At 40.8% G+C, this 23,341-nt stretch overlaps 1 protein-coding gene across 1 annotated transcript in view; it reads left to right on the forward strand.

Annotated features, from left to right (window-relative positions):
• The window catches only part of cnih3 (cornichon family AMPA receptor auxiliary protein 3), a 69,326-nt gene extending 47,327 nt beyond the window's left edge, over positions 1–21,999 (forward strand). The window contains exons 4-7 of the mRNA XM_054618899.1: positions 13,148–13,260; positions 14,004–14,006; positions 21,161–21,304; positions 21,972–21,999. Coding sequence (XP_054474874.1) covers positions 13,148–13,260; positions 14,004–14,006; positions 21,161–21,304; positions 21,972–21,999 — 288 coding nt within the window. The remainder of the gene's footprint in view (positions 1–13,147; positions 13,261–14,003; positions 14,007–21,160; positions 21,305–21,971) is intronic.
• Positions 22,000–23,341: the final 1,342 nt, after the last annotated feature.

Here is a 23,341-nt window from a genome sequence, read left to right on the forward strand (position 1 = left end):
CAGGTTTGTATATTGTTACTACCACTGCAGATTATCTTTTTTTCATAGTCCCTGAGTAATCATTTGCACAGTCACGTACTGAATGCTATTTGAAGGCCTTTTTAACCACAATGAATTATACACCATGACTGAATTAGATTTGTTTGGTTTAAGTGTCCCATGTCCTGGAGTAGACACTGTAGAAAGGTGATAAATAAAACCAGTCAGCCAAAAAAGAGACTAAGAGGATTCAAATTACTCTGTAGAGTGCCTGTAATTTATGGATCCCCCTTAGGGGTTCCTGAGTTTAATTTTGTCCAGTAGATAATCATGTGGTTCAGCAAGCATCTGTATGAGTCGCATCGATCTTTCAAATAACTCCAATGTAAAGCCATCTTAATCATTATTTGATGGTCAGAGCAACTGGCATAGTATTAAGACTGAGGAAGTCCATGTGGTTTGGGTGGAAGTCAAGGTTGAATAGGGTCAAACAAACACAGGACATTCACCGAGGAGACCACTGTTGTGAAACCAGGTCAATACTCACAAATTTCGCCGAAGTTTTGTTACATTAAGTCTGACTTTACTAACGGCAGTTATGGGACTAGCGTAGCAATTCTTTTTTCTTTTTCTTTTTATCCTAACCATAATCTTTTGCTTTTCTTGTACTTTTGTTGGGTATGTTAATCTAATAAATAAGTCTATGTTTGAAGTTTATTTTGAAAAGGCATTATATGTATGTAGGGACCGGAAACTGTATGTTTCCTGTGAACATGGAAGTTTATTTTAAAATTACACTCTGCATATAATGAGCGGAAACAGTCACGTCTTCCCTAAAACATCCAAAAGTGATCCTAGACGGGAAACCTAGAGCGGCATAGTTTGAAGCGTAGGGTCACTGACCAAGGGTCAGTATTTGACAAGTTGTTTTGTCGGGTTAGTAACCGTGTAAACTAAGTTAAAATTGATTGTAAGTTATTTTAAAATGAGACTATGCATGTGATAGAAAAAACTTGAGGGGATCATAGTCTCAAAATATAGAGCCACTGATGTGTTGGCCATGTATGCCAAAGATGCTGTGGGACATCATGTAGATCCTCTGAGAGGGCCGTCACTGTTAATACTCCATAGAATGAGATACAACTTTTGGTGGTCATTTGGTTTGTTAAGGTTCTAGGTTTCTGTCTGGTGAGCTTTCAAAGGCAAATCCTGTTTGTTTCAATTAACCGGAACACACTGACTTTAAGAGTGTGAATGTGATGAATTAAAGTCGGCTTCAGACAGGACCATCAGATGCTGTGTCTCTTTTCTACCCACCCATCCAAGAGGTTTGGACACGATATTTCTAAAGGTGTCAGTCAGGCAAATCAAAGAGCTCAGTAAGGGTGTAAATCTATGTCTCATGAAGCCACCCTGCACTGCAGGAGTCTGTGCTTTCATACTCCGCTGCTGCTGCTCTGCAAGCTACACAACCAGGTGGATGATTGAGCAGGAGTCATGCTGACCCAGACGAGATGAGGAGTGGAGAAATGATGGCTGTGAATTTGGTGTGCTTGCCCAGCCGTGTATCTTTTCTTCGTCCCATTCCAGTCTCTTTTATTCTCCATTTACTTATTTCCCTCATTAGTTGCTAGTGTTGCTCGATGACCCAGGGGCCTGCATGGAGAGTCGCATTTTTGAAAAGCTCTCCGCCCTCGTCACAGCTGCGAGTGAGCACGCTCCGCGGCGGGTGGCCGCGCTAATTGGACCTGAAGAGGTTGAGGCGGTCCTGTCAGGCTCAACCTGGAGCGTGGGCGGGAGCTTCTCATTTATCGTGCTGGATGGTGGTTTGCTGTAAGAGGTCTGGGAGCCTCTGCACGGGCATAATGGAGGGAAGAAGAGCTAATGAAAGTGGATAAGCAGAGACACTCCTTCAGGAGAGAGTGACGGAGAGGATGGAGGGGGAAAAAAGACAATTTCACAACAGAAATGTATGGATCTAAAGTGTAAAAAATGATTGCTTTCATTCATAATAAACAAAGCAACATTACTTATTTATAGTTTTGACAGGTGGTATCATAAAAAATGCTAGATTTCCATAGTGGAACATTTTGCCAGCTGATTAAAAAAAAAAAAAAAAAAAAAAAAAAGTTTCAGTCAAATTTAAGTTATTTGGTCTTAATAATAATCTATAAACATGCATCAGCATGTCGTCATGAGCTGCCAGTAATGGATTTGTTTATTGATGATTCATTTTGAGGACTCCTGGTTTTGGCTGAGCTAAATACACACCTGGGATATTTGTGTGCCTTAATGGTAACAAATGTCACTGGTGTTTTATTGCTGTAACAATTATGTCAATGAATGGTAAAACACCAAGAAAAAGCACACAAACAAACTGCATGCAGTTCTCCGTAAAAAAACATAACTTGCAGTTGATTTGATGTCTTTATGCTAAGCTAATCAACTACTGACTCTTAACATACAGACACGCAAGTGCTATAAATTGTGTCATTCGACTCTCGGTGTAAGCAAACAAGTTAATTCCACAAAAGTGTTTGTAAAAAATCTTGATTGAGTGTGATATTCATGTTTTTTTCCATTCTTTCCTGATCCTGTGCTTCCTCACCACATGCTGTAATTAGCTGAACTGTTTCTACATAATTTAACTCTGTGCATGCTGTAGTTTGTATGTGGCTAGAGTGGATGGCTCAATTTCTGCAGACTTGTTAAATGAAAACGGTTAGTTATAGACGGTGGTGTCCAAGCGTGGAAAATTCTGGATACCTTACAGCCAATCAGAATGTATAAAGAGCAAAGGTGGAACTAAATGAAACTCTCCTAATGCAAATGTTCTATTTTGGTTCAGATCATAAGAAATGCTTTTCAGTTTTGTAGCCTGTTCTGTCCTGCTGCCCTTTTGGGAAATGGTTACAGTGTACAATACAGTGTAATACATAAGTGTTTGAAATGTTCCTTATGTTTGTGAACAGTTTACTAATGTTGCCAGTGGGCTAAATTCTCCCACGGTCCCCAGCAGGAAGACTGTGTACACTGCATGTACTAGTTAAGATTGTCAGTTTGCATTTGGAATAATGGACAATGTGCAGTCAAATATCTTAATATGAAAGTGGCAAGAATTAAAACTTTTGTCTTTTGACCGATTTTGGTTGCCTTTTAAATCTAAAGTTGGTTAAGATAATAAGTACATCTATTTGTGTCATTTGTATTCTAAAATATAGATAATACAGAGGTCATACAGACGCCGAAAGGTGCCGAGGTATCAAACGCCAAAGGGCCACTTACCAATTGTTGGTACTTGACAAACGTGTTGGAAAAACTAGGTGTTGACCTAAGCAATCCAGCCTTGTGTCGGTTAAAATGTAATTTATTTTTGTTTGCTGATGTGTTGATTCCTCTTCATGGTAATCTCTTAATGTACACGCTCAGCTTCCCTACATGCATCCGTGGTGTTGTGACTTCGGTCAGTGCGCCAGACAGCGTGGTCGCAGCTGTTCAAAGTTTTCCAAAGGGCAGTGATGCTGCATATCGTACTCAAAGTGGTTGAAAACATAGATTCCCCCCATGTGAGTGCATCCTCGCCAGTGCTGCCCGCTGGGTCGGATCAGATGGGCAAAGGGGCGGCCCCCGGGCACCACAGCCATGGAAACAGACCTCCAATCCCAGCCGGGCATATTCCCAGATGGGTCCCTCTGTCAACAAACACACACACACACACACACACACACACACACACACACACACACACACACACACACACACACACACACACACACAGACAACAAACACATTCTGTGATTTCAAGGAAGAAAATAGTTTGTTACCAATTAGCATGGAGATTTGAGTACATATGCTCCAATACATCCCAATACATACACAAACGCACACACACACATATTTCCTGTATAGTCAGAAGGGTCGCCAGCAGTGCATAATGTATGTTATTTGCATAATGCATGTGTGTGTTTGCATTCTGTCCTGGCAATAATTATGCCACATTTACTGAGCCATGAAATAAAGAAAAAACAGAATGCCCAGGAGGATAACAGGGTCAGGTCTGGACCTGGCAGAGGTTTTCTGTGATGGTGAACTGAGAAAAATACAGCTGGGTTGTTTGGGACAGTAAACAATAAACACAGCCACACTCATTGTAGCTGAATGTAATACAAACTACAACACAGCTGTTCACACAAATTGGCCCTGACTGCTCACCGGACCTTGACCTGTATAGTTTTTGGTCAAAGCATTGGAATGAACCCGCAAATAGGACTTCCTGCTTGCGTAAATAGCAGACTCTACAGCTGACTTTGAAGGGTGTGGACACCCTTTCTGTTAAGTCCACTTCATGGCTAATGTACCTTCCATGGAACTTCAAAAAAACGTGGCTTGTCCATGGAACCAGCACATGCCTTTCAATATTTTCAATTATTGCAATCGACGGTTGTTGAAGACTGCCCTCAGGTTTGTGTGACCAGCATTTTTGGTTGGCTGCTAGTTATACAGGACCATTTTCAATGGACACAATCTTGATATTGCTTCACCCCCCAATGTCATTTTGCTGTAGCCAGAGATGCTCACAAGTGCTTTTTGGCAAGTTCAAGTCAAGTCTCAAATCTATGGTCGCATGTGAAAGTCTAATCTCAAGTTTTTGGTCACGCATCCAAGTCTCAAGTTGTTGGTCACAAGTCTAAGTAAAGTCTCAAGCATTTAAGATATAGAGTCCAAGTCAAGTCAAGAGTATTGAATCCCAAATCCAAGTCAAGTTTAAAGTATTTGGCCACAAGTTCATGTCAAGTTTTTGGTTACAAGTCCAAGTCAAGTCTCAAGTGTGTGAGCTATAGATTCCAAGTCAAGTCTCAAGTCTTTGTACCCAAGTCAAGTCACAAGTCCAAGTAAAGTCTCAAGTCTTGGGTCACAGTTCCAAGTTAATCCTCTGCCACACGCACCAGATGAGTAATGGTTACACATGATAATAAAGGAGGAAATCACAGCTTGTCAGCTGTTAATGTGCCCATCTATTTATTTATTTGTTACATAGATCAGCATCTACTAAATATCTTGTAAACAAGCATAATAATAGTGTTTGATCTCAATTCAAACTCTTTTTTTTTAGTTTAAAAGGTATGATTTTTATTTAGTTTTTTATATTAATTTTCATTATTATCTGCTTCAGATCTTCCTTATTGTTGGTGTTTTGGTATTGTGTTTTTTTTGTTACTTTCTGTTACTTTCTTTTACTTATTTAATTTTTGTAAACACTTGTGCACTATGGCAGCGAGACAGGTAGACTTTCACGTGGTCTACCTGCAGTTTTTTGCACTTTTCACCTCCGTGCCCGGAGTTTCAGCCTGCAGCCATGGCCCCCTTTGTTTACAGCAGGGGTCAGCTGTTAGCGCTCCGGGACACGGCGCTGCTGCTGCCGGAGGAGAGACCCGAGGTTCCCCGTGAGCTGAGGAGGAGGAGACGGGGATGCCGTGCTGGGGCAGAACGTCGAGCCAGGACGAGACGTTTCAAACCCGTCCTCCCCTCCATCATCATGGGAAACGTACGGTCTCTCCCCAACAAGATGGACGAGTTATCAGCACTGACTCGCCATCAGAAGGAATACCGGGAGTGTAGCGTCATGGTGTTCACGGAGACATGGCTCACCGAGCTGACTCCGGACACCAACGCTGCACTGGACGGGTTCCGCATCATCCGGGCAGACAGGACAGCGGAGAGCGGTAAGAGGAAGGGAGGAGGTCTGGCAGTGTTTGTGAATGATAGATGGTGTAACTCTGGACACATCACTGTTAAGGAGCAGACCTGTACAGAGGACATTGAGCTGTTGGCCGTTAGCATGAGGCCGGTATATTTACCGAGGGAATTCTCGCATGTTATCACAATAGCTGCGTATATTCCCCCCTCTGCTAACGGAGAAGCGGCCTGTGACGTCATACACTCGGCGATAAGCAGGCTGCTGACACAACATCCCAATGCCCTCCTCCTCCTCTCTGGTGACTTTAATCATGCCCCTCCGTCCTCCACTCTGCCCACCTTCACCCAGTACACCCAGTACATCACTGCCCCACCAGAGACAACAGAACCCTGGACCTGCTGTATGCCAACACCAAGGAGGCATACACTTCATCACCCCTCCCTCCCCTGGGAAGATCTGACCACAACCTGGTGCACCTCCGGCCTGTGTACAAACCTCTTGTGCACAGGCAGCCAGCTGTGACCCGCACAGTCAAACGATGGTCCGATGAAGCCGAGGAGGCTCTTAAGGACTGCTTTGACTCGACTGTGTGGGAAGTGTTCAGTGATGCCCATGGGGAGGACATCGAGGGTCTCACAGACACCATAACGGACTACATAAACTTTTGTGCGGAGAACACCGTGTTCCACCAGGACTGTACGGTGTTTTCAATCCAATAAAGAAACCCTTTAGATCAATCCTGAGATAAAGACCCTCCTCAAGGAGAAGAAGAGGGTCTTTAGAAGGAAACAAGGAGGAGCTGAGGACTGTGCAGAGGGAGCTGAGGAGGAAGATAAGGGAGGGGAAGAATATCTACAGGACGAGGATGGAGGACCAGCTGCAGCAGAACAACATCAGCGGAGTCTGGAAGAGCCTCAAGGCCATGTCTGGCCACAAGGGGCCCAACCAACAGCCTGTGGGGGACCAACAGTGGGTGAACGATCTGAACTCATTCTTTAACAGATTGGTCTGCTGGAGCAGCAGCATCTCAGCAGCCGACAAGAAGAGACTCAACAAGCTTGTCAGGAAGGCCAGCAGTGTGCTGGGGTGTCCACTGGATACGGTGGAGGTGGTGGGAGACAGGAGGGTGATGGCCAAGCTGTCATCCCTGATGAACAACACCTCCCACCCCATGCAGGACACCCTGGCAGCTCTGTGCAGCTCCTTCACCACCGGCTGCTTCACCCCCGGTGGTGAAGGAGAGGTACCGCAGGTCCTTCCTTCCTGCTGCTGTCAGGCTGCACAACCAGCTCTGCTCCCAGCAGACCACATGACACATGACAATAATAACATGACAATAAAAACATGACAATAAAAACCTGTGCAATACATTACACATTACACTGTGCAATAATAGTTAAAAAAGTTAAAAAGAAATTCTGTCTGTAAATATAATATTTCAGTTATTGTTGTTTTTCTACTGTTTTTTTTTTATTGCTTATTTATAATACTTATTTATAATAATGCTTATTTTCATTTTTTATTTTTTATCTTGTCTTCTTCTACTATGTCTCTTGTGTGCACTTTACTCTACGCTGCTGTAAGCCTGCAAATTTCCCCGCTGCGGGACTAATAAAGGATTATCTTATCTTATCTTATCTTAAAAATGAAAAACCAAAATATGGTTTACAAATTGTACTCGCTTGTCAATTGCAAGCGCCTTAATCATTTTAAGTGTAAATTGTATAAAGAAATAATTGGATTGGTATCTGATCGTTACTCTTTAGTGGCTGATAGCTAAAGCCTAGGTATCGGTATTGAGTGAAAAAGTCAGATCGGTGCATCCCTAATAGACTAATAGACAAAATTACCCACATTACTGTCATTTCCCAAATAACCCTAATATGCGAATTGGAATTTTCAAAGTTCCATTGGTTTAATTTGTTTGAGACAACTATATATTGATGATTGTTGAATACATGAAATGCCAATTCCAAAACCCTGCACATTACAGAAGACAAGCATTTATATACTTTATGCTTTCAAGTTAAACATCCGTAACATTGTTGCAGTTATTTTACATTCTTCAACAAGGCCACTTAGGGACACAAGGCTGATTTCATGTTGTTTTCCTGTTGTCAGTAAAGTTTTATGTATTGTATGCTTGGCTGCTTGAGTGACGTGTCATGCTTGTACCTTCATGAGTGCTGAGGGCCAACATGCATTAAGGATTTGAACAAAACAGGGACAGAACCCGGAGAATGTAAAGCTCAGAGTGACTACTTGTTTTTAATGAGCTTTTTGCCTATGTGGAGTGACTACTTGTTTTTAATGAGCTTTTTGCCTATGTGGAGCGTGTGTGTGTGTGTGTGTGTGTGTGTGTGTGTGTGTGTGTGTGTGTGTGTGTGTGTGTGTGTGTGTGTGTGTATTCTCAACCATGAACTGCATGCATGCTGCATTAGTGTGTGTATCTTCCCTGCTGTATGTGTGAAAGCAAATGGATATATTTAGGTTTCGTCTTAGCAGCAGTTTCCTCGCGTCCCGCTGCTGAAGAGCTATTCAGTGAAAACGTGTTGTTCTGTTATTAGGATGCATGTGGCCGTCTGAATTATGCATCCTGAACACCGCCTTGTTATTGCAGCATGTGCAGTAATGTTCCAAGGCCAGGCGGTCCAGAAGGCCACCTTTTTGCGTCGCCCCGTATCCCATTAAATATACATGAGCAGTGAAGTGGCTTTCTTCGTAAATCACATTAACTACGGCGGCGAGGAAACTATTGCAGCGGACCATGCAGGTGTCGAAGGAATTTGCACGGCAAGCAATTTCAACGGCAACGTCCGATTGGCTGAAGACCCATGTGGGCCGGCGAGCCAGGCTTTGTTGGTTGCGTGCCAACTCTTTTGTTTTCAGAAGATTGTACGTACGCTGATGTGAAGTAACAGCACTACCACTCTTTAAGTAGCAACATCTGGGGCCAGATGCATAAAATAAATCACTCAAGCCGTGTGTATGCACTAAGACGTTTTGTCACATACAGCTGATTGTGTTTATGAATCTCAATCAATGTGGAACTGGGCGCACATTCCTCATTTCCACTACCACAGGCATGACTGGATGTAGAAAGGCCATTAAACACCAGTTTGCATATCGATACCTGTGCTCCCCTCACTAATCATTAGACCTTTCAATATAGCAAAGAGGAAGTGGAATTTCACATCTGTCATTACGAATAGCTGTAGCTATTTGTAGCGTTTGTACCACTAATTCAACACGTTTCTGCACAACATCTCAATCGTTATTATCCTTCAACGTCAGAGGGATGATCAAGGACTCATTCTTAGAGCTCATATTGAAAGTGACTTTACAAAGAGCTTTACAATTCAGGATACAGGAAAGGGGAGATTATGGTCTCAAATCATTTGAAACTAGGTTTGACATCACTGAAATAGGCAAACAACCTAAAAACCAATGGTAATGTCAATTCAATCTCCTCCTCATCCTATCTCTGGAGAAAGCCTTTATTTTGGATCATTTTTCTCTCTACATGGAGACTTAAAGTCCACTATGTTCACCAGCTAGTCTCACACTGTGTCTGTGTGCTGTTTGCCGCTGGGCAGGTAGTACACAGTGGGTTTTGTCAGAGCTCTTTCTCTGAAAACAGCTGCCTGCTGCTGCTGGAAATGAGTTTGATGAGAGCGGCTGGACTGAACCAAAACAGTTAGGCTGCGGGGCTGTAAAACCGGAACAATGAGTTAAAAGAGGAATGCTTTGTAGAGCTGAGAGGAAGTGCAGAGTTGGTTGATAGTTTTCTGTTGGTTTGTCACTAAGGAACATAATGATTTGATTCATTGTTCATATGAAACATTGATTGGTGCAGCTGTAAAGGTTACATATGATACTCATTTTTCAGGTTCATACATAAAAAATACATTATTATTTCAATACTGTCTATCTGAAATACCTGTAGTCCCCATCTGACTGAAAAGCTCTGTTTTTGCGCCGGCCTCTTTAAGAGACAATTCCCGTTAAAAGCCCAGTCGGCTCTGATTGGCTTGTGAGAAAAAATAAAGCCGATTTTGCAAAGGTTGTTCTTAAATGGTGGACAGTATATTCTAATGAGCCTGCATGTGACATAGGAAAAGGAGTCACATCTGATTGGCTCGTTGAATCAAATGTTTTCTGATCGAGGGAGCCCACAAAAAACTGACTTGGTTGTCTATTTTCACAGATTGTGAGTATGTAGACACTCCAGATACCCAAATGTATGTGCACAAGCACTGAAAAAGTAAAAAAGAGTGTGTTGTTGGATTAAGCATAAAACAAAGTTGAATTGAGAAATAACTGCACATAATGCCTCTCTTTGCCTCTTTTCTGATGAAACAGCTTTTTAGCACTTCTTTTTCTGTTCAGATAAGAGTGCTATATCTTTATGCTTGCGCCGTTCAAGACATAGAGCCAAGTTTGGCTTTAAACATACTTTCTTTTTATTATTTAATAAAGAATACATTTTACCAGGTGCAGATAGTTTTGCAATTCCATTTAGAGAAATAATTCATAGAAACAATTGGACTCAGCTTTTAACTTTAATATATCTATTTACAAAATGTATTCACTATTCACTTTTGCTGCGGTAGGAATGTAAAGTCAGATATTTGGTGTAAGAGCAAATGTAAAAGCCACATGTAGAGATTTTATTCTGAATATCTGTAATACAGCTGCCTTATTAAAGAAAAGTATTTTACAGAGGCAGTTAATACGATTTAGTGAAAATAGTCAACGTCATCCTCATACAAAATTTTGTTATGTAATTTTATGAGCCTTTTAACCACAAATGCAACAAGATATATCAAGCAACCTGGGTATAAATTAAAGTGCATTACTTATTGTAGGTAGAGTTACGAACAGTGGATAACAACAGCCTGGAATAAAAATGAACTCATAAAGAGATAAATGTGATGAGTGCATTTTGCATGATGAAAAGCAGTAGACCTCTCCAATGATGGATATGCTTTTTAAATCTGCTTTCTTAAAGTGTGTGTGTGTGTGTGTGTGTGTGTGTGTGTGTGTGTGTGTGTGTGTGTGTGTGTGTGTGTGTGTGTGTGTGTGTGTGTGTGTGTGTGTGTGTGTGTGTGTGTGTGTCAGGCAAAATTCTTATCTACATTTCATGCATTTCCCTATCTTCTCGCTCTCAGCACTTCAAAAGCTTGCTTTCTTTTTGCTGTTTTGCATGCTTTTCTTCAAAAGTATACTTTCATAGTGCTGAGGACTTGAAATGCTTCTTTTCATCGATTTCTCCACTATGCTCAAGACAAGAAAGGGAATTATATCAACAAGGGGGGGGTAAGCCAGCAGGGTCTGATACAGATGCACAAGGTAACCTTTAGCGTCTGTATGAGACATGCTGGGCTGTAACTCCAATGTAAGCCACTTCAATGTAAACCCATCCATGGCATTATAAAATGCACAGAGCAAATGATGTAGTGTTGATTAAAGGCAGAAGGGAGGGATGGTGGATGAGTCAAACTAATACATTCATAACCCTAACCAAGTTGTTGTGTTGCATAAACTTAACAATGGCTGTTTTGAGACATTAACCATGCGCAAACCTTCTGCATCAACATACTATGTAAAAGGCTCATTTGCACATCTGTATTTTAATCTCGTCATAGAATGGCTTCATTTCCAAGCACTTAAGTCAAGAATATATTTATTAATATACTATCGTTTAAGTGACTTATTCCTTTAAAACCAGACCGGACAAGATTATTCCTGCCCAACACTTACAATAGATTTATTGCATGTAGGTTAACGTGACTATTAATAACATGGGATTAAAAGCTGCACTAATTCCTATTTCCACATTAGTGATGAATAAAATTACTACGTAAAGTATGATTTAAATGATGTCACTCATTGAGACTAGCCCACAAATAATTATCACTTCACTATAGATCTATGACATTTTTTATCTAATCTAATCTCATCTCATTGTTTTAGTTTTATGAATTGCAACTTCAATATTTTGTTTTAGTTCTTTATAAAGCTTTCTGCAGAAGCCAAAATACATTTTCAGCAAAAAAGCTCTGATAAATCCACTGTGCGCTGCCTGCCCAGTAACAAACGATACATTTACAAAATACAAAATGTGCTGAATTTGCTTAAAAGGAGACATTGGTCATTGTACGCACATTTTAACAGTAGCCACCAAAATTACTGCAAATAAATGCTAACATTGCTCCATGTCTGCTGGACTTCTACATTTTGATAACTTTACATCTTTATAAGATAAAAAATGTTTTTATGAAAGTTGTGTATAGCTTTTTTTGCTGCCCCCACATTACCCAAAAAACAATTATTGCTGTTTTAAGTTTATTATCAATAATTGTCAGATTGACATAAGGAATTTCCCTCCCAAAACACAAATGTTTGTTTTTGACATGCTTAAAATAAAGTGTAACATTAGCCCAAGCAGAGAAGAGTTAGGAATGTCAAGGAACAATCTATTGTCAGTTACACAGCAATATATATATCCAAAGTTTGCTAACATAACCTAATGTAGCCTCAAGTATAGAATACTACTATAGTGATTTGTGCAGCTTTCAAACTTTTTTTTTGCATGGCAACCATATCTGAGCATAGCCTAATGTTTAAAGAGACCACTCATTTTATGCCACAGGGTTAGAGCTATGCAGCCGCTCGGAAAAGGAAATGTTCAAGTCATAGTCAATGAAAGGGGTAGTAAACACAAGACTTTCATTCCCTTTCATTTCCTTCAAAGTACATTTCAGTTTGCTGTAAATCTACTCATGTAACATGTTGTGCGGCCAAGTGTATGAAGTTCCAATTTTTGTTAAGGATCATTATAAAAACTGCACCAACATAAGCTTCTTTTAACTTCCTTCAACTTTTTATTTTGTGGAACAAAAGCAGTCCTTGTTGCTTAGGGGGGGGGGTCTGCGGTCTCACACATATTCTCCCCCTCGCAGTTTGCCAGGAGGTTGTCTTGCTTCCTTGTATTCGGAGGCCAGAGCCCTCCAGTTATTATGATGATGATGGAGTGCTGCCATCGGTGTGTGCAGCCCATTGTGAAGCTAAGCTCTCCATAATATAGATGGGGGGGCATTTAGCCATTTGGAATGCTTGCAGACAGACAGATATGCAGTGTCTAAATATAGGCTAGACTAAGGATTTGAATGCTAATGATGATACTTGAGGTGTTTTATTACACCTGTGGGCATTAAAAATTATAATGTGGCATCTGCTAACCAACATGCCCTTTAGTTAAGTTTAAAATAGCGTTGTTTCATTCATGCAGTTCTTATATTAGTGCAAATGCCATTCAAGCAGTATCAGCATTAAGTAACACTAATCACCAGCAATGCAATAAAGGAGTAGACAACATTAAAGTTGTGTTGCTCCAGCAGTGGTTTAAGTCTCGATAATTGGTTGTTCTTTGACTCATCCTCCATCCTCCTCTGCATCTCTTTCTAGTTGGTGCTACCAGAGTACTCCATCCATGGACTCTTCTGCATCATGTTCCTGTGTGCCCAAGAGTGGCTGACGGTGGGCCTCAACATCCCCCTGCTCTTCTACAACACGTGGAGGTGACTATGCAATCCATCGTAGGGTGTGTGTGCGTGCATGTTCTTGTACTTGCTACATAGTGAGGACCAAATGTTTTTTAGCAGAGAGGACATTTAGGAAAGTGAAAGCATTTTGGTCGGTCGCCACTTCTTCAAAGGCCTGTTTGAAGGTTAAGATTTGGTTTTAAGGTTCAGGTTAGAATCAAGTTCAGGTGAGTGTTAGGGTTGGGCTTAGGCATTTAGTTATGATAGTTAAGGTCAGGGTAAGGGCTAAGGAATGCGTTATGTCCATGAGAGTCCTAACACAGATATAAGTACAGGGTTCTCTGTGTGTGTGTGTGTGTGTGTGTGTGTGTGTGTGTGTGTGTGTGTGTGTGTGTGTGTGTGTGTGTGTGTGTGTGTGTGTGTGTGTGTGTGTGTGTGTAATAATAATAATAATAATACATTTTATTTATAGAGCGCTTTTCAAAGTTCTCAAAGACGCTTTACAGACATTTAAATCATCATTAAGAGCTACACACTAAAAACTTAAAACACACAGCATTCGTCAGAGATTAAAAGCAATTCTGAAAAGTTGAGATTTGATTTCTGATTTGAACATTGAAAGATCATTGCAGTCTCAGATGTGTTTGGGGAGAGAGTTCCAGAGGGAGGGGGCAGCTATGGAGGAGGCTCTGTCGCCCCAGGTCTGGTGCTTGGCCCTGACTGGCAGGGACAGGAGGTTGGCATCAGAGGAGCAGAGCCGACGGGATGGAGTGATGGAGCAGGTCGGTGAGGTAGGAGGGGGCCTGATTGTGGAGGGCTTTGTGAGTGAGGAGCAGGACTTTGTATTGGATCCGTTGTGGGACGGGAAGCCAGTGGAGATTCTGGAAAACAGGGGTGATGTGATCACGGGAGCGGGAGTGGGTGAGCAGACGAGCAGCAGAGTTCTGGATGTATTCTAGTTTATTTAGGACTTTGGATGATGTGCCATGAAGAATGCTGTTGCAGTAGTCAATTCTGGAGGTGATGAAGGTATGGATCTGAGTTTCAGCAGCAGATAGGGAGAGTGATGGGCGTAGACGGGCTATGTTTTTTAGATGGAAAAAGGCAGTTCTGGTGATTTGATTAACGTGGTGTTCAAAGGAGAGGTGCTGTCAAACATGACTCCAAGGTTGCGGATGTGTGTGGTGGGAGACAGAGCGGAGGTGTCCATCGTGAGGCAGAAGTTGTGACTGGTTTTTGTGAGGGATTTGGGACAGATGATGATCATGTCCGATTTATCACAGTTGAGTTTAAGGAAGTTGCTTTGCATCCATGATTTAATGTCAGTGAGGCAGTGGTGATGGATTTAGTGGAGATGTAGAGCTGGACGTCATCGGTGTAGCAGTGGAAGTGGAGACCGTGGAGACCGTGTTGACGTATGATATTTCCAAGAGGGAGCAGGTAGAGGATGAACAAAAGACCCTGGGGGACAGTTGTTGATGAACTGTTTTAAGCCAGGAGAGAGCAGTACCAGTGATGTTTGAGGGACGAGTTGAGGCGGGAGAGAAGAATGCTGTGGTTGATGGTGTCGAAAGCTGCAGTGAGGTCGAGGAGCATGAGAATGTTGAGGTGACCAGAGTCTGAAGAGAGGAGGAGGTCGTTGGTGACTTTGAGGAGGGCTGTTTCAGTGCTGTGCTGTAAGCGGAAACCGGATTGAAATGGTTCGAACAGATCACACACATTTTCTTAGGCTGTTGCACATGCATCCCTCAGCTGCTTAAAATAATCTCTGGTGCAACAAATGTGTATTAATCCACATGCAAATGTAGGCCCTGTTTGAGATAAACTTGCTAAAGATATACAGTGCCCACCTGTAAAATTACATGGACTTTTTCAAAAAATAAGATTCATATCAATGACACCTTTTAAAAAAATATTATCTTTAGTTTGAATAGATGGGCTTGGGTCCGATAGCCCCAGACAGGGTAGGAAGCGACATTGTTCACATCAAAAAATATATTCATTAGGTTGCATAGAAGGGCAGAATCATCCCTAGACTGCCTGATCAACTAAAAACTACAATCCCATACAACAGAAATGCATTGTTTTCCAGAAAATCTTAATTATTCACGTATTACGTTTTCTTTTGACGTTGTCATTAATAAGTTTCCAATCATATTCAACAGAGGTCCCGATTGTGGGGAGGTTTGTGTTGATGGAGTTCCAAGTAAAACCAAAAAGTCAAAGGTGAATTAATTAAATTTATGTTTGTAACCTAAACAACGTAGCAAACAAAATACAAGAACAAATACTTTTTTTAAGCCAAACCATGACGTTTTACTTAACCTAACCACCTAGTTCTGTTGCCTATACCTAACCAAATAGTTTTTGGCCTTTTGGTTTTGTTCCAATTCACGTTAATTTCGTGTTAAAAACCGTAATCCAGGAGAAAAGGTGGTTCCCTGGAAAAGTAATTGAGAATGCAATTAAGTTGTATGGGAATGTAATTTTGTAAGAGTGAGGGTTGCCCTACCTCATAATGGAAAATGTAACTGAACATGGCAAATCTCAAGGAAGTTACTATATTGTTAATGTCAAACAGTAAAGCTCAACTTATTCTACAATTCTCTTACTGTGTCAACAAATCCCATGAATACACCAAAAGCAATAGTCCATTCTTTTAATACATTACGACTTTTCTATATTAATTTTCGAGCAAACGTTACTCAGACATGAAAACATTTTCTTGCGTGTGTGTTAATGGTAAGGCATGTCACCCAATGGGAAAGCATTGATGTCTTTCTTTTGGTCGAAGTAAGAAGAATATAAGGAAGAAGATATATTGAAATTGGGATGTATGCCATGCACATGTATAATTGAACCTTGCTGGTGACTTGCTGGTATTAATTTCTGAGGATGAACACAACCAATGTTCTGAAGAAAAATTTATACTTGAAAGCAAGTATGTCAGTGTTCTACCACATCTCAAGGCAATGTCTGAAAAATGGGTCACCAGTCAGTGATCTTCAGATTTCTATTGCTGCTCCTTCTTTGTCTCTTTTCGTCTTTGTTGCTGTTCTTTCCGCCGGTTCGGGGTTAGACATATACTGCTGGCAGCCTGATTGGTTTAAGCTCATGTGCTCAGCTGGTTGAAGTTACAGGCTGAGAGGAGAGGCGAGTAGATGAGAGCCAAAGAGAGCGAGATAAAAAACAAGACATAAAAAACATCTCGCTGTCTCATTAACTGGAGACTGTGCCAGATGCCCAGCGGCTACAGATGCTGATTCCTGCACAGCTGAGAGAATGAAGAGAGAGAGAAGGCAAGACAGAGATGCAGGAGGGTGGGAAATGAAGGAGGAAATGGCGGGAGGCAGGACAGTGAGTCGGGAGTGAGTGATAGGAGAGAAATCCAATATTGACAAGGTGATTCAGAGGAGATTGAGGTATGGATGGGTGTGTGTGTATGTGCCCAAACGCATGCGTAGCTATTCGCTTGTGAGTCCACATGTTCATGCGATGCTCTGCAGAGTTTCTAGATGTTACTTGGGGGGGGGCTTTAAGAGGCCAGATTTACAGCGATGATATTTAATTTGTGGTTCTTTAACAATTGAAAAAAGAATGTCCTGGTTACTAAGTTCATGGTTTTCTTAGAGACTATTTGTTCATTATAAAGAAGTTGCACAAAAAAAAATTCACAGTGAGGTCAGCTCATTGTCCAGAACAAAATACGAGGTGCCGTGAGAGATGAAGGGGGTGCGATATGTGAGGTGAAAGTGCATGTTGCTATTCTAGAAACAAAGAAAATTTGTTATTGTAGTGTGGACCTCTTATTGACTCGCTCACCAACAGGGTCAGCAGTAGGGCCAGCAGCAGTGGCTGCATGTGGCGAACAGTACATGTAGGAAATAAAAGGGTAACTTATTACTATTTTTGCATGTTTTTTTGTCCAAGCGACTAATGGGGACAACAATTTTGGAAAAAGTTGAAGCATTGAGATAGAATCGATATTGACCAATTTTAAACATCGGTGTCCCCATTAGGCATTTAGAAACAAACATCAGAAAATAGTTGTCCAGGTTGCAAAATACCAAAGTTACCCCTTTGGTGTACAGGCCAACCCCGATGTCTTTGCTGAATTCCTCAGACATGAAGAGAAATAGTAGCTACCTGTGTTTAAAGTGGTTCAAAGTGTGACAGAGATACATGTAGACAGATCAGCCAGGGCTCAGTAGATAAACCTTAATCAACCCAATATAACGTCTGCAATGATGTAACTGAGTGGTCCATTCATGGAGGACATTTCCATGTTTATTAAAAGAAAAGGTTTATGCCAGACTAAAAGCTCTCAATGTGTGTGTGTGTGTGTGTCGGTGTGTGCGGTTGCGTAGAGGGAAATTCCAAGAGTGGCTGGCCATATAGTGCTGTAGTTTGTAGGTGTAGTCAGCTAAATTCTTCCATGGTCAACATGTTCTTGTACATGCTACACAGTTTTTAACCACATTGAGGACAGTTTTGGAAAATTATGAACATTTTGGTTGGTCCTCACTTCTTGGGTGTGCGTGTGTGATTTTTGATTTTTAAACTAAGAGAGATTTGTCCACACTGAGCATCTCCATATGTCTGTGATTTAAAGCAAGAATTGTTTGTAAAAAAAAATATTTTGTCTGTTACCTTTGCTCAGGGGTGAAACAAATGGTGTCAATAGTGCTGTGTTATTGTAATTGACATGTTATTAGCTAATTTTATGTAGCTGTTGGTTAACTATTAGCTAACCTTGTTTACCTCATCATCAGTAACATGTGCATGCATATATTGTAGTTATACATGATAATTATTTAGCAAATCATTACAAACCCCTTCTGTCACATTCAGAATACATCAAAATTCATTTTCAAGTGCATTGTTGAAGATTTCATACATGCATTACATTACATTACATTACATTACATTACAGTCATTTAGCAGACGCTTTTATCCAAAGCGACTTACAGGAAGTGTATTCAACATAGGTATTCAAGAGAACTACTAGTCACCAGAAGTCATAAGTGCATCTCCTTTCTTAAACAAGCATCTTAAAGCATAAACCAGAGCAAAAGTATAGTGCAGAGGCAAATTACTACGAAAACAATAATTGCAACAGACTAATACGAATACAATAAGTGCTACAAACTACTACGAATATAATAAGTGCAGTAAACGAATACGAATTCAATAAGTGCAGCGAACTGCTATGAATACAGTAAGTGCATGAGTCATCTAATTGACCAACTGAATTATTAAATGTACATTGTAATTCATTTATGACAACCAAATGTATGCTCATTTCACAGTTGTGAAAACCAATGTACATGTATGAACATGCATAAACCATCTGTTTTATGACCATACAGACCACATGCAGAATGGTGGCGGCTTCCTGGTTGAACTGTATTACCCATCATTCCCTGCAAAACATAATTTGAATGTTTAAATTAGTCAAATTCTCTGTGATGGGCCTATGAGGACTAAAGGCTTGAAATCATCTTAATGCAACTGGTCTGTTACATTAATATACAATTATCCGTTACTACAGAACCTTGTTCATTTGTGTCAGCTCTGGGGTCCATAAAATACCCATTCCCCCTATAAAAAGTAATGAGGCATTTATGTATCAGTACATAACAGCTCTCTCTCAAAGCAACAGGCAGCAGTTTCAATTCCCTCTTCCTGTTTTCTAATGGTGACTATCCTTGACTGATCATTTTCTGTACAACGTATTTTCCGTTTTGGAATTCTAACAGCCCCATAGAAAGAAGTCTCACTGGGATGTGAAAGCTCCAGGAAACATCCTACAATTCCCAAAACACACTGTTATTAATCACCGCCAAGTTTTTCTCTTTGGATGACGGTGCACATCTTTATTTTACACAGCTTTAAGAGAGAACTGTTTGTGTTTACAAATATTGATTATGCTAAAAGCATAGCAATAACACATGCTGATCCTATTATGGGGTGAATTTTCTCTGTGTGTTTTAAATCAGTCAGCAGGTGATAAATGGTTGTAATTTGAAACGGGAGAAAGCGTTTGATTGGAAATTCATCCTAAAGATTTATTGAAAATCATAGTTCACTTTAATGCGCACAGCAGTTGGAGGTGTAATTAACTTACTGAGCTGACTGGCTTTAGATGTATAAACCCCAGCCCTGATACATTTAGAACCTCATACCTGACCTGGGTGAAAATATATTTGAATATGTATTCAGATACCTAATTAGACACAGGCTGGGTCAAACTATGGGAATATGCTTACATTATTCTGCTGTAAAAACTGAGGCTGAAGCAACATATCGCTACTAAGAACTCAGCATCCTCACCGGTTGATGATCCATGAAGACATGGAAATAATTAGCCCCATCTGTGACCTCTGCAGTCCTTGCGTTACTCTATGATTCAGTCACCGTTTTTCATACGCAAACCTTAGGGGGAAATCTTACCATTACTTTACCTTTGTTTTCCACTTCCATAATGCCACAGATGTCCACTGTTTACCCATAATGATACCAAAGATTCAATTCAACATTTCCACAGCCTAGACACCTCAGCAGGCTGTGGCAGTCTGTTGAAATATTGTATTTAACTTTGTTCCCTGCACAGACCAACGTTGTTAATTAACGTTACACCCAGACAGCAGACATCTGTGAAAAAACAAAAATACCTTTTAACAGCTGCTGGATAAAAAAGTAAAAACTAGTGTCTTCGCCTAAGATTTGTGTACGCTGTCTTAGCAAAACACAGTACACCTCAAAGATTTTTGGTGTCACAGATGGGGCTGAAAAATAAAGAGTAGAAGTAGCTAGCTGTTGATTGTACAGTATGTTGTGAAAAATGTGTTGTTGGAATGATATTTTAGAACACTTTTTGGAATGCTAACTATACAAAAACACTCTATGACAAGCAATGTACAGGTTAGGTCTATGTGATCTCACAGAAATAAGTGAAATAACCACGACCTATGAATAGCGTTTTACGTGGTGATGTTGCTTAAAGTGTAAAATGACATGCCATCATGGAAACAATAGAAAATTAGTTTTAGGCAACGAAGCTACCTAGGTTTAGGAGAGGAAAGAAAGTATCTTCTTGTGTAGCCTACACACAATTTAAAATAACCCAACTTTGACTGTTGGGTTCATACGGGACACCAACACCGGTCTCCTGGGTGAAAGTCCCATGTTGGTGGCATGTAACATGAAAAACGACATTCCCCAACAAAAACATCCAACTTTAGGTGTAGGCAACAAACAACTTGGTTAGGTTTAGGAAAGAAAAGCTCTTGGTTTGGGTTAAAATAAGTACGTTTGTTACCTAACTTCTTTTGTAGCCTATGTAATTTAATATGACTCAATGTTGACTTTTGGTTTAACATGTGACCCAATCATTGGTCTTCTTGGTGAAAGTCTTGTGTTTCACCAACTCTTAACCCTTCTTTCTGATACACTAGAATTCTGGCTCTCACGCTGGGGTCAAATACTAGGCTACACTGTGAATCTTTCCATGCTGGACCAAGCTTTTTCTAACATCAACTGTAGCCCAACAAAATAAAATGATTAGCTGATGATGTAATACTTGGCTTTAAAACCGGGCTAGTTCTCTAGAAGAAGATTGTGTGCTTACATTTGTAGCCAACGTTAGGGCAAATAAAGACACTATTTCATCAATTCCTTGTACTTTTCTAGCAAGCGATTGAACAACTGTTCAGGAAAGGGGTTTAGTGAACGATCAATTTCCACAAACATATTCAACAACTATTTCACCCACGTCTGCTGCATGATGGTGTCCGCGTAACTCATCATGCCATCTTTTTCCATACTATCTCCTTCCCCATTTCCCCATTTCCCCATTTCCGCCCATCATCTCCCCCCGCCTCGGGGTCTGGAACGGGTCAACTACCCGCGATCTGGTCTTTGCCCCCTGTGGTAGGTACTTCCATTCCCCAACGGACACTAAGGAGCTGCTCTATGACCCAGCATCGGTGATGAACGGCGACACGCTCAAGTTCTGCCTGAAGGAGGCCTGGTGCAAGCTGTCCTTCTTCGTCCTCTCCTTCTTCTACTATCTCTACTGGTGAGCATGTGCCAGGTGTTGTGATACAATAATTGGATTACATGTGAAGGGATTACATTAATCTAATTACAACAGAGTAAAACAAGTTCAATCACACACCCTTCTTAAAAGAAGATGTTAGACCAGTATTTGAAGGGGAATGGTGAAAATGCAAAGCTAGGACATTTTGAGAAAATGACCACTCACATCTTATTTTTGTTCCCTAACCCTATTTCTATCACATGGTTATTTAACAAATTTTGATTACTCAGCTCCCATGAAACAATGTGAGTGCAAATCATTGAATAAAGTAACCATTTCTCTGGCAATCACATGCAAGTTTTCACACATACTGATCTGTCAGGGTACCTAGGTTTACTATTAGGCCCGCTACTGCTAATGCATGTGATGTTAAGAGAATTTGATTCTTTACTTCATTGACAAGCACTACCAGAATGCTTAGGTGGATAGCAGAGGGATAAAACTGCTACACATTGATACATGTTCATTATTCTGTGATTCTGTAAATTACAATATTTCTGCACAGTTATTTTCCTGTGTCTAATGTTTTTGCTAAAATGTTCTGCTGAGACATGATTATAATGCACACAATGTTCCTGTCCTTCTCTAATAATGCTGTTATTAATCAATCCGGATTCTTGTTCCATGTGTCATGTGGGTGCTGCAGTGTGTGGAACCTGGATATATCCCTCTAATAGGTCTTATCAATGGAATCACTTAAAGGTACAATCCTTTTCTTTTTACACGTTGTATTCTTTGGTTGGTAAATGGAGTCAGAATAGCGTTATTCTTAAAGTTACTATAAGGAACTTTTAACTGGTTGTGAAATTAAACAATTAAAATGTAGTATTTGCCGGATGATTGACTATTTCTATATAGTTATTTTAATGCCTGTCATCGGGTCCGATTTCTCGCGATATCGGATGAAACTATTTAGGGCACGCAGGTTCAAAAGAAACTCCTTCTGCTTACACTCAAGTGGGGCCTCCAGCAGCGAACAGCCCCCCTGTGAACAGGCTTCGCTGCCTCCTTCGACCTGTAGTTGGAGCTCTGGCTGGAGCTGGAAATCTGAGCCCAGCAACAACAGTTCCTCCTCCAGCCAAGAGTAGGGCTTCCCTTTGCTGCTCCACAGGCCCCTGGCTGATCCAGATCGGACCAACCAAAGACAAGGTGGTGTTCAAGGAATTTTTTCCCGTGGTCCAGGACGACCTGTACATCGGCTTCAACTGGAAGTTCCACTGTGTACCTGTTGCCGGGGTATGGAAAGAAGCTGCGTCGCCTCCTGAGAGGCCGTAATGTTGGGCCTGCTGGAGGGAAGGGAGGCAAAGGAGAACCATAACCAGGATTCACCCTGTTGCAGAAAAATGAAAGGAAAAAGGAATCTGGCAGCTGCAGATAATTAAAACACCAGGTTGTTGTACTGATGGAAGCATTCCCGCTTGTGTCCACAGGGGGCGCCATATTCGACACAAAATGAAATTTCCTTATCGTAACTTTAACAAATTTTCGATATGGCCACCACAGTTGATCTTGAGCTGTTTAAAGGTCTAGTTTGCTCTTAATGTGCCATAAAGGACTGTTGTGACAAAATGGATTTGAGCTTTAAACTGATCTGGACATTTCTGTGGAGCCATGTGGGTTCCAGATTGTAGCTATAAGCAGACCTTAGTCCATTACCCAAAAGGGATTGCAACTTTATCATTGAGTTGTTTTTATATATGTGTGATAAAGCTGCGAGTAAACATTTGACAATGATGTGGTGATGCAATGTCTTCTTAGGCAGTTAAAAGCAATGTTAATATGTTTATCACAGCAATATCACACAAGTAGAAAAGCAAAACCTTGAGCAATGTGGCAAGTTTTATACTTATTATATGACACAAGAGCCCCAACTGGTGTATTTCTTTGATTTCAATAAAAGTAGCATCAGCATTACGTCTTAAAAGCAACATATTGCGAAATATTAGTTTTTTGTTAAAAACTCTAAAATCTCTGTTAGATATCACAAAGACTAACATTATAGATAATAAGATTGTA

The sequence above is a fragment of the Anoplopoma fimbria genome, chromosome 18, assembly GCF_027596085.1.
Source record: "Anoplopoma fimbria isolate UVic2021 breed Golden Eagle Sablefish chromosome 18, Afim_UVic_2022, whole genome shotgun sequence".
NCBI classification, from domain to species: Eukaryota; Metazoa; Chordata; class Actinopteri; order Perciformes; family Anoplopomatidae; genus Anoplopoma; species Anoplopoma fimbria.